Source organism: Branchiostoma belcheri, unplaced genomic scaffold (assembly GCF_001625305.1).
Source record: "Branchiostoma belcheri isolate BF01 breed outbred unplaced genomic scaffold, Haploidv18h27 scaffold3, whole genome shotgun sequence".
Taxonomy (NCBI): domain Eukaryota; kingdom Metazoa; phylum Chordata; class Leptocardii; order Amphioxiformes; family Branchiostomatidae; genus Branchiostoma; species Branchiostoma belcheri.
In genome coordinates, this window is record NW_017803909.1 from 8,763,833 (window position 1) to 8,779,737 (window position 15,905).

The 15,905-nt window shown below is 45.9% G+C and overlaps 2 protein-coding genes across 2 annotated transcripts; one reads left to right on the forward strand and one right to left on the reverse strand.

The window, feature by feature from the left end:
* The first annotated feature begins 117 nt into the window (after positions 1–117).
* Positions 118–3,826, forward strand: LOC109473658 (growth/differentiation factor 5-like). Its single transcript, XM_019773600.1, has 3 exons — positions 118–486; positions 1,747–2,506; positions 3,697–3,826. Exons 1-3 carry the CDS (start codon positions 240–242, stop codon positions 3,824–3,826), a joined length of 1,137 nt encoding a protein of 378 aa, XP_019629159.1. The 5' UTR covers positions 118–239.
* Positions 3,827–6,064: 2,238 nt separating this feature from the next.
* LOC109473436 (lipoprotein lipase-like) lies at positions 6,065–13,746 on the reverse strand. Its single transcript, XM_019773296.1, has 10 exons — positions 13,602–13,746; positions 11,840–11,957; positions 11,303–11,479; positions 10,541–10,679; positions 9,959–10,067; positions 9,194–9,310; positions 8,047–8,283; positions 7,339–7,456; positions 6,407–6,766; positions 6,065–6,146 (listed from the first exon to the last, which is right to left on the reverse strand). Exons 1-10 carry the CDS (start codon positions 13,687–13,689, stop codon positions 6,065–6,067), a joined length of 1,545 nt encoding a protein of 514 aa, XP_019628855.1. The 5' UTR covers positions 13,690–13,746.
* Between the last annotated feature and the right edge of the window lie 2,159 nt (positions 13,747–15,905).

The following is a 15,905-nucleotide window of genomic DNA, read 5'->3' on the forward strand; positions in this document are numbered from 1 at the left end:
TGCACGGTTTGTGACGCGCAGCAAAACAGTCTGCGCTTTTGTGAAAGGGTAGATTGATTTCTATTCTATTCTTCGCTTAGAATAACTTACAACCTTTTCAGCAAGGGGGTGATCGAGAGAACAGTGCGTTCTGTTACTTCGATCCAGTTTTCCTGTGTCGGCTGGCGTATCAGATATGTTCTTGGGACTCCGGCACGCGCGCACACTTCAGGTTTGGATAGAGCTTTGTGAGGGGCAAAATGGCGTGGAGAAGCATCTTACTGGGCGCGCTGTGCGTCTTGCTCATCTCATCCCCATCCTTCGGTAAGGAGGAGGCGGCGGGAAGGCGAGGAAACTTAAGCCCCTCGGAGCCCGGGGAGGAGCCGGGTAAAGCGGCGGTCCCCTATCGGTACATGCTCGGGCTGTACACTCGGAAGAAGGGCCTGGTGTCAGCCGTGGAGGCGGGACAAGCGGACACGGTGCGGGCGTTCGTCGACAAGGCTGTAGGTAGGATATAATTATACGTAAGCTATCTTCTGCCGGGGAAGTTTTGGTCTGCGGTAAGGTGTGTCGTCATAGCGACGTTATCAGTTCGATCGACAAGGTGCGGCCGCTTGCCCTCTGTCTTCACATGTCCTCCTTGTTTGCTAGCCGCCGGTTTGGCTCAGTTTTCCCCCGCTCTTCGATTTAGGTGCATTACCGACTGACAGGGGCACAAGGCCGCCCAGTCAGCCCCTTGTGGATAGTCTTTCCCCGCCAGACTCTCAGTCTCGCGACGATAATGTAGACCCTTTACACCCCCGAAACCACCTGCGCACACTTTTGGACGCGTGATACCCCGGAAAACATCCGGACAAAACGCCGTCCTTGTCGGTAAATGGTCCGGCCGACTATCAAAAGACCTCGATGGCTTTTCTGCGGGGCTTGCGGACCGCGTCAAGTGGTTTTTGTCCCCACTTTGTTTTGTCGTCTGCCACCAGACTTGACGAGTCTGTGTGCTCCAGAAAAGCCGCAGCATTGACACCTTCGCTTCCTAGTTGTGTCTATTGTAAAGTTCAACCAACAGTACCTCACAGAGTAGAAGTAGAGCTGAAAAAGGAAGACCTTTGAAGGCGCAAGTAGACCAGAAACTGAGAAAAAGCTTTCAAGAACTTTAACACAGTAAGTAGAGCTTTAACTTTGTTTCTAACGCAGGGAGGTAAACACGTCCCAAACACAGACGAGGCATTTTTGGAAACGGAAATCTCATTTTCGTCTGTCAAAGTTCCCGACGAATTCGTGGGAAGGGAAGGGACGTTTAACGTATCCTACACCCAACACTCACAAGGCGCGTTTCAAAGGGTGGGTTCAGACGTTGGTCGCCGTTCTTAAATATAACCGTTAAAAAGACGACACGAAACGGTGTTTTCAATGGTTGTGTGTAAAGGTTATAATTATGTCTGTGTCAGGTGGCGATGTTTCTCAATTCTGGTGGTATTCAGGTTAGCCTATGACTCATTTCCCAATTATCCAGACAATAGACTTCTGGGAAAGATTTTTTAGGTCATCTATTTTTTCCTCCCTAGTTTCTACGTTCTATGACAGTGTATCGATAAAGTTTGAAAAAATTACCCGCAATATTTTTCTTCTGGTGAATTTTACGCAGGTCATCATGTAACATAGGGACTTTGATGTAAAAAGTTGAATGGTTTCTTCAATCTTTTTGAGTTTATTTCTGTGTCGCAGGTCAATCTGATGTCTGTAATCTTTTTCTTTTTTCATCTGTAGATTTTAAACGGCTACGGGGTGAACACGACAAACGCCATCGTTACGTCTTCAACACGTCGTCTCTCTCTAACGACGACGTGGTGTCGGCCATCCTGCGGGTGTTCCGCGAGCCCACCCCGCTCACCGTTCTGGAGCAGGACGGTCCACCGGAGCGCGCCGAGCTGTACACGTGCAGGGGGCGTCACCGACGCGCTAGGCTAGACTCCAAAAACCTGTCCCCGAAAAGCGGCGAGTCCAAGACCTGGTACCAGTTCGACGTGCGTCACGCCGTCAGGAAGGCCGTGCGGAGGAACGTCGCCGTCAGCTGCTTCGAGCTGGTGGTGCGCTCCTTACGTTCCGGACGGGAGGTCAACGTCGTCAACGAAGGGTTCGGGCACGCCTCGCGCAGCGCGGACAAAACGTCCCTCCTCCTGGTGTCATCCAAGTCGTCCGGCCCGCGATCCATCACGGAGTCACCTTTCATCGGGGCGCTGGCGAATGCCACCAGCACGGCGGCGGCGGTGGCCAGCGGCGGCGGGCGGGAGAAGAGGCGGTCCCGGCGGAAGAACGCCAGCCCGCGGGGGCGAGCCAGGCGGCACGGCTGCATGCGGAGGTCGCTGCACGTCAACTTTCACGACCTGGGCTGGGAGGACTGGATCATCGCCCCCACCAACTACAACGCGCACTACTGCGCCGGAGCCTGCTCCTTCCCGCTACGGTCCCACCTGGAGCCCACCAACCACGCCATCGTGCAGACACTCGTCAACTCTATGAACCCAAGGTAGGGCTTATAAACGTTTACTCTGTATATTCAACATGTCATTGTATCATGATATGTATCGTATTCTAGCATATGATTAGCCTCTACCAGGCTTCGGGAGGCGGCTGAAAAGTAGTAGAAATCGAGTAGAAATCGGCCAACTAACTGTTCTCTCCAGCCGACCAAACTCCCTTGACTTGCTATCTCTCTATTTGGTAGATTTCTGCTTTTTTCAGCCGCCTCCCGAAGCCTGATAGAGGGTAGCATATGATGAGACCACTGAGTCCACGACTCCATGTAGTTATAATACTTTCCAAGCAGAGGTTAGGCATGTTCTTAGGCATGTATCGTTGGTACAGGATACCAATAGAAAAGCTAACAAAATAGAAAGTCTGTACACACAAAAAAAGATCTTATGTATCTTATCATTCTAAAATGTAGGACTAAAATGATGTTGATTTCCACAACAAAATAAGATTGAGTGCAAGACCGCTAAATGAGGGTGAGACTGTATTTCAGCTGTATGCTATTACTGTATCGGTAGAGTTTGTTTAATGACTCATAAGACCTGGTCTGAACGACCACCCATGTTACTACACACGTGCAGACTCAGAAGTCACGCCACTTCGGAGAGACTTGATATCGCACAACCTAGGATCGACTTCTAAAGATCACTGAAACATTTCCAGTGTCCTGTAAAGATATGCGCACGATCGTCAACTGAGGACATTCTTGGGGTATTTTTGTACATGTCCAGCAAAATACAGTTCTATTTTACGGAGTAGACTGCGTAGTCATTTATCTAGATACTGAGTTGAACCTAGCTCACTATCCCAATGTATATTGACCATCAAGGAGCAAAAATTACCAAAATTCTGACGGAAAATGGTTACTGGAAGGGCCCTGGGCTGATTTTTAGGGTACCACCCAGAAAATAAAGGACTCATCTTGGGGCTTGTTTCTGCTGTTTTAAATGTCCAAAATATGAAATGCTGATTTCAATTTGCTGATGTGAAGCGGTACTTGGCAATATCACAAAGATTGCCTTATTCAAAGTATTTCCAGTTTTGCTGCCCTGAAATCGCATTGGATGCCTTTAAAAATTCTACTGCATCAAAATCGCGCGACCACTTACTAGTAGTTACGACGAATGTGACCGCACCGTTGTTTTTATTTACGACATTAGTTCCTTATATTTCCTGTCCCCCCAGGGCTGTTGACCAGGTTTGCTGTGTTCCCACCAAGCTGAGCCCCATCAGTATCCTGTACATTGACGGGAAGGACACGGTGGTCTACAAGAAGTACGACGACATGGTGGCAGACCAGTGCGGCTGTCGGTAGTCTTTTGTTATATCAGACCGCCCGGTTGTAGAATGTGAGACGACAACGTGCCAAAGTACTACCCTTGGAGCCAGACTAGTACCGGGCCGCTAGCCTGTTTTCTTCGGTAGCCAAGAGCACTACGCCCGCCTATCTAAATTACCGCTACAGGGGAGTTGAGCCCGCGGAGACTTGGCTATAGCCTCTACCAGGCTTCTGGAGGCGGTTGGAAAGAGTAAAAATAGAAAGACAGCATGCCAAGGGAGTTTGGTCGGCTGGAGAGAACAGTTTGCCGCTTCGGGAAATTTCCAGCCGCCTCCTGAAGCCTGGTAGAGGCTAAGTTGGTCAGTCCTATTTACTAGTATTGGCTACCGAAAGAAACCGGCTAACGGCCCGATACTAGTCTGGCTCCAAGGGTAGTGCCAAAGCTATTGTATCTATCACCATGCATATGCCTGACTGGGTTAGGGTTAGGCACGGTTTTGGATAGTCTCCAAGAATATAGATTTGTCCTAAGGCCATGTTGATTTGATTATATGGATGACATCCGCGCGCGCATCAATTTTCGGCCGTTTCCAAAAAAAAAGTTTTCAACCATGCTGTAAATCGTACAAAACAGTTGCAAAATGAGCAAATATATACTGTAAGTTGCACAAAAAATATTTGAAAACAATAACAATGTCGTAGAATGTCAAAACCAAACGAAAAAGACGAAAATGTACAGAAATGAATTTGAAGAGTACATTATTCGCCATACCATACCCTGTGTCATTTGTTCAACCTTCATGACCACGTAGATTTCATAATGAAAGCACCTTTTTTTTTGCAAAACTTTTTTTTTATTCGCACGCTCGCATCAGTTTTGAGGTTCCCAGAGGATGTCATCCATATAATCAAATCAACATGGCCTAACCTAAGTTCGGTTCTGGCTACACGTGTACTATCCAGAACGGCGCCTGAGCATGGTTCTGGACAAAGCACAGTTCTGGATACTAAAAAAAATCCATGAAGTCAGTGTATCGGACTGACCATAACTTGTAGAGTATGACATGGCTTTGTAGATGATGACCATTTTGTCTTGTTGTATTTGACCTGTTTGTCGAATGAAACGATTGTTCTCTAATATGGAGAGGTAACACCTGTACGATTGCAATTGCACAAAACTGTATATTCTGTTAGTTTTTAAAGATGCTTGTTGGTGGAAAATTCCTATATACAGAAGAAAGACTACATGAAATTATGCTACCAGTCATTGCCCCTCCCCACGTGACAATGGGCAGATATTTTGCTTGAACTTGACGTGTATTTTTTGAGTAAATGATTCTTTTGTTTCTGTAAATGATGCAGAGTTAAGAATACTGTATTGTGACAAACCAGTGGGTTCTGAAGGGGCCACTTTGAAGGATTTTCTATTGAAATTTTTACAGGAGCTTACTGGTTGCCCCGTGTATTAGTTGTTGCATTTTATCCCGTGTATATGGCCGGTTGAATATTGTTGTATATATTGTATGACGCTTCTCTCGTATCATGGAGAACCTTTGGATGTCAACATCCATATACGTAAAGAAATAGCCTGAATTTGTTAATGAGTGGATATATCGATGATCAAATACAGGTTTTACTTGATAAGAGAGAACACTTGAATTATGTCATTGTCGTATCATTATCTCATATTACTTACGAGTACGAAAGTATTGTTTTGAGTGGGTCTGTCTGTGGGGTTGTGTGCGTGCTATCCGGACAGAGGAGGCTGAAAGCACGTGGGTGCGGAAGATTGACATGCAGAATGACACAATATGTCAGACGCAGTAAATGGATTGAACTTGAAGGTGTGCCAGAGTTTGTCTGGGAGCCATTAGGAATCAGGGGTGGGCATGGGGGAATTCAGGAGGCCGAGGATTGCATGAGTGACCCTCCGCCGTGCAAACAAACAAACAAACAAACAAACAAACAAACAAACAAACAAACAAACAAACACACAGATATGAGTGCTTGACTGTGGTTGCATAGCATGTACGATTTATATTTTGGCAGATCCGCATATACAAGAAAATTCAACTCAAATCACCTCAATTTGAATCATAGCAAAACATACTGTCAACACAGTATATACTCTACTCTAATATGCTCTACTAACACCATTCATTTCTATCAGAAATCCCACTAACTGTAGTGTCAATGATTTTTTAAAAACTGCTGCTGATTTTTCTGCTGTAAGCTGATATCTATCTATGATTTGTGACTAGTGGTTGTCGGATGTCAACAAGCCCGAAACTTGACGCTTTGGTTGGGAGGAATGCCCTCCGTCCGGGACCGTTCGCGAGGGTTGCAGAGTCGGAACCTAGTAGTGAAAGAAAGTGTCACATTTTTAAAACACAATCGCGGTTTTCCACGTACACATTACGTGGAGCAAAAGAAACGAGAGAAAGGTGGAAAAATCTGTGCATTTGTAACAAATGTTCTACTAGTATTTTCTTTTCTGTGTTGATTGTTGCAAACTCATTCTTACAATTGTTCCTAGGTGTGTTGACTGCTTAAATCTAATTTTTCTTTAGATGCCGTCAAGTCTAGTATCTAGTAACTTATCTGTCGAGTACTGACCTTTCTTGAGAGAGTCCAGACTTGATCCTGATTGTTCTGACGTAAAGTACGTCGTCTTCCGAATAGGAACGTCGGTTACGTCGATGTTGGTTACCGGCGATGACGTCTTGTCCCTCACGCCGTTCTTTCACGGGAAATTCTACACGTTGTTTACCATGTACTGAGCGTCTATTGCCACTGAGAGGTGGTACATCATCCACCGAACGCTTTTTGCGCCACCAGGAGAACCAGCTACCTGAGTCCTCCTGAGGTGGTAGAGGCGCCGCCCAGCGGAAGGTGACGCCCTGCAGCCTGCCCACTGTTCGCACCGTTGTGACGAGAAAAGTTCTGGACTTCCGGGGTTCTATCGTCAACTCTGCCCTGTGGGAAACGACACACCATCAGTCTCCAAGCAGATGTATGTCGGGTTTTGAAGATCGTAACGTTTTGCTACGTTTTAAGGGAGGTCAGTATATTGGCAGTCAGAAAACGGTTAGACCTTTGCCCAACATCTGCTTGGAAATCAAGACACCATGCTTCGGTTCAGATGACAAACAACTAGATCAAAATTACAACTTCACCCTTCACTGAACCGCGACGGGGGTCGACATCGTCTACCAGATACCTTTGACCCAGTGTTGACGTCACACTTCAAATAAGCCACGTGACAGGCCTCACTGGGTCAGTCTACTGAGGAAGACCAGAGTGACTGGTCGAAAGCTCTAGGTGAGATAAATTTTTGTGTTGGATCCAAAGTTTTCACTCTAAATATCACTCATATCAAAATAAGAAAACAGAGTCAACGACATACCATATATATATCGTTAGGTACTGTTTTTCTCAACAACAATTTGCTTACTTTTCAACTTTGTAGTGTGCAATGTTAAAGCTGAATCATCAGAATGAAAGTTTCCACCCCTGTCCAAGAAAACAATGTAGTCTTCTGAACTCACCCACTAAGTGTGATCTCCTCAGTGTTGCCCTGCGTCCCGTGTAAGGTGACGTACAGGGTCCCGCTGTAGCTGTGGTACCGGCCGGGACGGAAGTGTATCTTCACCGAGTAGTGGTAGACTGTAGAGGGGCGAAATTCTATCATCTCGCTCTCAGAAATGGCTTCATTGAAAGAATATAATAGCCCTTCGGAGCACAACAATTGTTGTTCTGCACATACAGTGCCATCTATATAGCACCCTGATTTGGGGGTATTTCTCGTGGAACGCATCACACCGCAGCAAAACGCAACGAACGCGGAAGTAACTACGCCATTGCAGGGCAAAAAAGGGGTCTATGATCTAAATAAGACATGAATTTATTGAAAAATATTGTGCCAGGACGAGGAATGCCAGGGCTAGTGTCACATTTTTGTGGTATGTTACATATAGCTGAAGTTCCCCCTTCTACATGTACATGTATGTAACTTCACCTAGCAACTGATTTTCGTTACCTTTCTTATAACTCAGACAATGTCATTGTCATTGCCATTGCTATTGTTATTATAATCCAGACAATAACAGTGATTTATATGATGGATGCGAAATCGTTATGGAAAAAGATGGAATATTGCAATATAAAGTACCCCTCCGCCTTTTTCTTGGGATATCATTGTTTTTACTTCTTCACAAACAGATCATGACGTTTTGCAAATAAACAGTTCTAGATACCTCTGTATGGAGACTGTCCCGTCGTTTTCAGGTACATCTTGACGTGTTTCTTCCTGGGAACTCTGCTGGCGTCCATCCCCAGGTTCCTGCAGCGGTTCGCCCTGCACTTCATGCAGGTCCCCGCTAGGAAGCGCTCGTAACTGTCGCACCTGTAGGCGCGGAGGGGCGACGTGGAGGGGTCCATCGTGTCCAGGAACAGTCGGTACGCCCTGCTGTGGTCGCAGTACCAGTCCAGCCCTGTGAAGGCTGCAGAAAAGTGCATGGAAGTTTTCAGACTTGGAGACTGGGTATGATCAGAGGAAAATTATCATATCGGTCGACCGTATACTGGTCAGGGTTATACCACAAGGTGGTATACCCTTTCGTAAGCTTAATACAATTCGGGGTTCACCAGGCCTCCGTCCAGGTGATGATGTAAATCATCATGCATGTGGCTGATACGAGACAGCATTCGCCAGGCCTCTGTTCGGGTGATTTAAGTGAATCAAAATCAGAATGAAATACCCGATTGAATTACATCATACAATGGATCATTGCTACATATACGATATCGATTGTACGACGCAAATTCCTTCAATGATCACACCACCAGTCACACATTCCTGCCCACCACAAACCACATCATGACCCCCAAAGGAACCCGAAGGTCACGACCTATGACTTAATTCCCTGTGTTACAGTGCGGAATCAACACAAACACACAGCCCACCCATTGGCGCTACCGAAAACAATATTTCCGTCCCGGAAGTAAAAAAAAACTTACAGGGATCGCAGCCAGCCTGGTTCAGACCTCCATTAGGGTAGAAATCCACGTGACCAATCGGCCGCTTTATACTTGGTCCTGAAATAGGTTATAGATATCGATATTGAAAATAACTCCACATACAGCATCAGTCGAAAGCTAGAAGCCTTGGAAAGTCATTATCAATTTACATGTCCAGTTGTCCACTCTAATGCTTTCTGCCGCAGATCGTTCTGGTTGCAATATGCCAAGGTACTAGTTTATAGTTAGGGAAATTTTTGTACGTGTGTCTGTAAGTATTTTGCAAGCTCCTGTATGCAATATTGGCCACGAGCCGAAGGTAACTGACTAACTAACAAGCTAACTAAATAACTAACTAACAAATGAACACATGAAGGAACTCACCCCAGCCTGCGATAACTTCGCCATCAGTGTGGATGACGTCAACAAACATGGCGTCTGTCTCGTCCAGCTGGGCGTCAGGAGGGTTGTCCTCGAAACCGTAGGCGGCCGGGTCCAACCCTGAGTCCAAATAAACCAAACTTTCAATATGGAAAATAAACTGTACTTGTAATAATAATCTTAGGCGTCCATTGACAGAGACAGTGGATAACAAGGTTCTGTGTTAGCCTTGGCTCATACCTGGCGGCATTCTTCCTGAAGGCGAGGTCACACTGATTCATCGTACGAACGTCGTACAATCGCAAATGAGGGAACTGTCGTGGAAAAGTCGTGCAAGTGTCGGACGCATTTGAGCCTGTCTTTAAACCGAAAGGGGACAGCGCTTAGAACCATTTCGATGGTTGCTTCTGTCACAATCTGCTTGAAAATGCCAGCTATACGACATCAAAATCGTGCGATGACTAACGATGGTAAAGAAGCTACCCTCTCCTAGGATTCAGGAGGCGGCTGGAAAGAGTAGAAATCGACCAAATAGAGAGATAACATGCCAAGGGAATAGGAGCCAAGGGAATTAGAGCCGCAAACTGTTCTCTCCAGCAGACCAACTCCCTTGGCATGTTATCTCCCTATTTGGCCGATTTCTACTCTTTCCAGCCGCCTCCTGAAGCCTAGTAGAGGCTAGAATTGAGGCGCAGTCGACATTTTCTGAGTTTCCGCTTCTCGGCGTTAAAACAAGAGTTCAATTTGGATGAGCGCTAATATTCCCACCTGTGATGCGGCCCAGGTTACTGAGCTGTCCTCCCGCCAGCCCCGCCACCTGAGAACCGAAGCTGAAGCCGACCACGTGGAAGGACTCCAGGGAAACTCCGGTTTGGTTCTGTAAGACATTGGAAGATGAAATGAAATACAACACAAAACCATTCCATACCAAACATATTCCGCTTGAATTTTCCAACCATAAACGTTGAAAGTATCCAGTGAAACCATGTCTTGCAATTTTCAAGACGACCATACAAATTACAGTCAACGTCAACGTTCCTAAATGTAGAAAAGTCAAATAACGTGTTTTTGTGCAAATCTGTGCTATCAGCTACATGCTTTGCACTGTTTCCATAGCCTCTACCAGGCTTCGGGAGGCGGCTGGAAAGAGTAGAAATTGGCCAAATAGAGAGATAATATGCCAGGGGAGTTTGTCTTTTGGGAGAGAACGGCGCGGCAAAATGTTCTCTCCCAGCAGACAAACTCCCCTGTCATGTTATCTCTCTATTTGGCCAAAGCCTGGTAGAGGCTCCTGTTTCAAAACCTGGAACCATGTGCATGTGCTTTAAGGTTGTTATAAGGCCCTCCTACCTGTATCCATGTACAAAAGTGCGCCAGCTCCGCGGCGGCCACGCGCACGTTGGAGGCGGCCTGACTGGCGTCCACCCCGGTCTGGGAGCCGCCCTGCCAGTCCACGAAAAACACGTTCGCGTTCTCCCTCTCCAACAGTCTGGGGAGACAAGCCACAGATTTTATTTACTTCGCTAATACTTCAGGGGTGCAAGAATATACAGTGCAATTTTACGCGGAATACAGTGCAATCGTACTAGTATACAGTACAATTTTACGGAATACAGCGCAATCGTATTATCGCAATCATAGTATACAGTGCAAAGTTACTAGTAAAATTGGTTTGTATTCTATTAAAATTGCACTGTGTACTAATATTAATACGATTCACTGCATTCCGTAAAATTGCACTGTAAACTAGTAAACTTGCACTGTATTCCGTAAACTTGCACTGTATACTCTGGCACCCCTGTACTTCCCACATCTACACAAGGGACAGGGATTGTATAGGAATGTTCTTTACTGAACAACCAGTGGTTTTGGGCAACCGACAACAACTGCTGGTTCTGATTCGTACTGCAGCTTGGTGTCGCTGCTGTGGTATTACAGATGCGGTCCCAAACGTACACAGACGACACCGAAACGTCGGATGTATGAAAATATACTTGAAGGACATGCAGCTAATAACTTTGATAGATAGTCAAGATACTAGCTATATTAGAGAAAAAAAAGAGTTGACAGAGAGGAATTCAAAAGTCTCACCCCAAAACTCAGAGGACAAACCGTTTGGTAAACTCGAACCGCCAGTGCGTGTCTGGGATGGCGGAGAACAGGGTGAAGCCGTGGATGGCGATGTACGTTTTGACGCGGTCTTCGAAGTTTGACGTCATCAGTGACGTCATGTTTCCCGTGTGGATCTGGTGGTCCTCGTCTGGGTTGGAGCGCGTGCGCAGTAGGAATCTGTGTAATGTTAAAATGAACCGATGAGTCTACCTCCTATTTTACTTGTAAGTTGAATATTTCTTTAAAACATATTATCTACTGCTTATACTACATATCATCATAATAAATAAATACATCTAGATTCTTTTGGGTCGAATCATGTTTGTCTTCGAGGAGTGCATGCTAACAAACCGTGGAACACACACACGGACACACACGTACAGACAGACACACACACACACACACACACACACACGCACACACACATACACACACACACACACACACACACACACACACACACATTAATAACACACAATAACACGCATGACGCATTTTTGTGTAAGTAACGTTAATGTAAGTTAGAGCCTTCCTTACTTGGTGTTGACGACCTCCCTGTGCCAGGGTAGCGGTAGGTGAGAGAAGGGCGGGGCGGTACTGAAGCAGCCCAGGGGAGGCATGCACAGCTCGTCCTCCTGCCGGGCAGAGTCGTCAGCTGAAACACATCATGTTACACATCAAATATTTAACGTCACAACAAAAAAATATCTAGAAGCCAAAGATTTCACACCTTCGGAAAGTATTTAAAGTGTGTTTGTCAACTTGTATGATGTACTTTAAACGCGTCTAGCAGGAACCAGGCTTAGAACTTCTTGTGAGGTCGTGTGGCGTAGCGGCAGCGTGCTCGACTCTGAACCAACAGGTCCCGGGGTCGAGTCCTGACATGCCACCGATCTTGTGCCCTTGGGAAAGGCACTTTACACGACTTTCCCCACTTAACTCAAGTGAAAATGAGTATTGTCTTGTCCTGTATTCGTCCTCTGCGTTGGTGGAAATACCTTGTGAAATTAACTTGTGTAATGAGATGTAAAAGCTTTGCAAAATTATGATGGAAGCCCACTGCTTGACAGGATCCGTCGCACCAAGAGGTCAGACTTCACCCAGCAGAGCCCGCCAGAGGACGGCGCGGCCTCCACCCAGCACAGCCCGCCAGAAAACGGCGCTGCCTCCACCCAGCAGACCCCGCCTAGGAAAACGGCGCGGCCTCCACCCAGCAGAGCTCTCCAGAAAACGGCGCGGCTTCCACCCAGCAGAGCTCTCCAGAAAACGGCGCGGCCTCCACCCAGCAGACCCCGCCAGAGGACGGCGGCCATATCCTCGATGATCAATCCGGTGTCTCCGTACCCAATTCTAAGCTCCAGACCTTTTTCCTGCTTAAACCGACCAAGGGATTCTTCGGGATCACCATCCGGCAGCAAGGGTCCATGCAGGTGATGTTTCCCACAAAAAGCACACGCAAGTCCATTTCCGTGGTACCGAGCGGTAGGCTTGTCTCAGTAAACCACAAGAACGTCTCGGCCATGACGCATAACGAAATCGCGCACTTATTCACGCAATCAGAAGGAGGCGTGACAGTACATCTAGAACTGATTGACATCCCGTTCGCCCGTCTGTACAACATCAAGGCTACAGCGCAAGGTTCTAACGTTACGGACATTGCCGACGGCGCTTCGACGGACAACGTCAAACGCCCGACTCGACGGACATTCGCGGCTAGGGTAGTGGCGGCGATATCAAATAAGTTTGCATCAATCAGAGGACGCTGACACTGCGTCCTTTAACTCATATTTATTCAAAATGATTCTGGCTTCTGTTCAGACAAGGAGAAGAAGCCATCTTTAATAATAGGACGATTTTGTAGACAGGGCGTTTAGAGGGGGAACTGCACATAGTGTAAAAAATAATACGTGAGCGAAAAAAAGTACAAGCAAAATTAACCTCCTTGAGCAAATTTGCCGATCTTAATAAAGTTCACTGTTTTTAATGCGTAAATATGACTCGTGTTTGTATTCTTTGTGTCGTTATTTGTGTCCGATGCCCTGTACGTCCATCCCCACCCCCATAGTTTCAATGAAGTCCGAGAGTTTGAGCCTCATAGTCTCTTAATCGGAAAGGCCGGGTAATTGAAAAAATGCGCTAACAAATTTCCTTTTCAAATACTGTAAACGGCTTCCACTGTATGTGCTTGTTTGTGATAGGACATGATCATTTACACGATCATATCTAGGAAAATGTTTAGACAGGATGCTTCAAAAGGTAAATTTCAACAAACGGAACCTGTAAATCGCTAACTTCTTACCTGCGATGGCTGACAGCGTCAGTTGGACGTATATGGCGAGGAAGGCCCAGACTTGGCGGTAGACGCCGATGATGTCGTGATACAACATCCCAACAGCTCCACCCAGCGTCCAGTTGCGGAGCGACAGCCCTGTTCTCTTTCACTACGAAGGACAGCAACCTGTATGAATAGTATATCATGTAATATTATGTACACGTGTCATGCGAGAATTAAAAAGCTATCTGTCTATCTGTAAGCAAAAATCGTTACTGTGTTACTTTGTTAAAATCAGATAGAGAGAGGCATGCATACGGGTGAGTCTCTGAACGGTACTGAATTCAAGGAATTAAAGCCGGAAACGCTAGTAGAACATTGCCCTTCCATGTACTGCCTAAGGCCACGCCGACTTAATTTTATGGATGACATCCACGCACGCATTGATTTTCGCCTGTTCTCAAAAAACAAAACAAAAAACAAAAAAGATCACGTCATCCGAGACCCTGGCCTGGTTCTAGGCCGCTGGTAACAATGGAGGATGACACCCAGGCTACGGAAGTTCCGCGACTCAAGAACTCAGTACTTACGTACAGTGCCGATTCATAAATTCCGCAAAAAGCCAGCATGTGCCGGCTTGCCGTACACCTCCCTATATATGTACTACCGCTAATTCAGGATACCAGCTTTGTATTCCTGTGCATGTTGTTTGGTACCACTTTTATTTTTGGTCGGAATTTTTTTATTCACCCGCGCGCACTAGTTTGGGGGTCTTCAGAGGATGTCATCCATAAAATCATGTCGGTGTGGCCTAACCAACACCAGACGACTTCCTACACTTCTTCGAAAGCAACCCGGGGTGTTTTCATGACGATAACTCAATCAAATCAGAAGGTCAAAGTCACATCCTCTGGCGGCAGGGTAAGTGGAAACAGATCTCGTCCCCAGGGCGTCTCGCCGGAAGTCTGTTTATAATGGACAGTTTTAGGGTCTAGACAAACTCGAGATGTTTATTATGTCGTCTCAAGGAGCTCTGATATATCTTAATACAGCTTTATAGCTCCTGAGTCGCCTAGATACAACACGTCTGGGAGAGATGGCGGTTGTATGGCCATTTGTGTCATCTACGCAAGAAAAGCATTAAAATGACTAATAAACTGGTGGACGTACCAACCACTAAGTGTCTGGTATCTGATACCAGCCCAGAAAAGAACAAGAAACAGTCATGCCTTCAAATATCAGAGTTATCGACCAAGAATTGAGGTATTCAAAAACTCGTATTTCCCCATAAGTATCGTATAGTAGACTGGAACTCTTTGCCACCATTTGCGCAGTTGGGGCATCATCACTAGAAAGCTTTAAACAACTCGTGCAATCAAATGTGCAAAGATTGAGTGTAACAAGTCGTTCGGTGTGATATAGCTAGCTGCCGCCGCGCTGCGTGCCTGCGAAGCTGGTGTGTTACGCCGAAGAGCGGTTATACCGGCTATACTGATACAGAAAAGCCATTGAAGTTTGGTACATACTATAACACCCATAACATATTATCGGAAGTGCGTATACTTGTGCGCGTCTTGAACTTATGAAAGACTTCCTTGTGATGCGGTCGTGCTATTTCCGACTGAGTCCCTGACCCAATACTAGCATTACAGTTGGTATATGTACAGTAGAGCTGGTCAGTAGAGACCTTGTTTCAACATCGTAGACGGGGCTTTGTGAGCACTGTGAATTAGGACCGGTCAGTCCATGGTCAAATTTCACTGCTTTTATTTAAAGCTCGCCATTGAAATTAGGACAAAAACTCGACAATATTGACACGGGGAGTTACAGTTCCCTTTGTCTATCCATGCTATCTCATCTTACACCATCCTGAGAAAGGGCCAGTCATAACTTTACTTAAGACTCTTCCGAAGCCATCACAAACTACACGTGATGACTTGGTCCTTAGCCAACACCAACAGATCTGACTTCCCGATGATAACCTACTAAGGCCATGTTGATTTGATTATATGGATGATATCCGCGCGCGCATAAATTTTCGGCCGTTTCCAAAAAAAGTTTTCAACCATACTGTAAATCTTAGAAAACAAATCAAAATGAGCAAAAGTATACTGTAAGTTGCAAAAAAAAAATGATACCAGTGTCGTAGAATGCCAATATCAAACCAAAAAAGACGAAAATGTAAAGAAATGAATTTGAAGTGTAGATTATTCGAAAGCCAAACTCTGTGTCATTTGTTCAACCTTCATGACCACGTAGATTACATAATAACTTTTTTTGGCAAAACCTCAAGTTTTATTCGCACGCTCGCATCAGTTTTGGGGTTCCCAG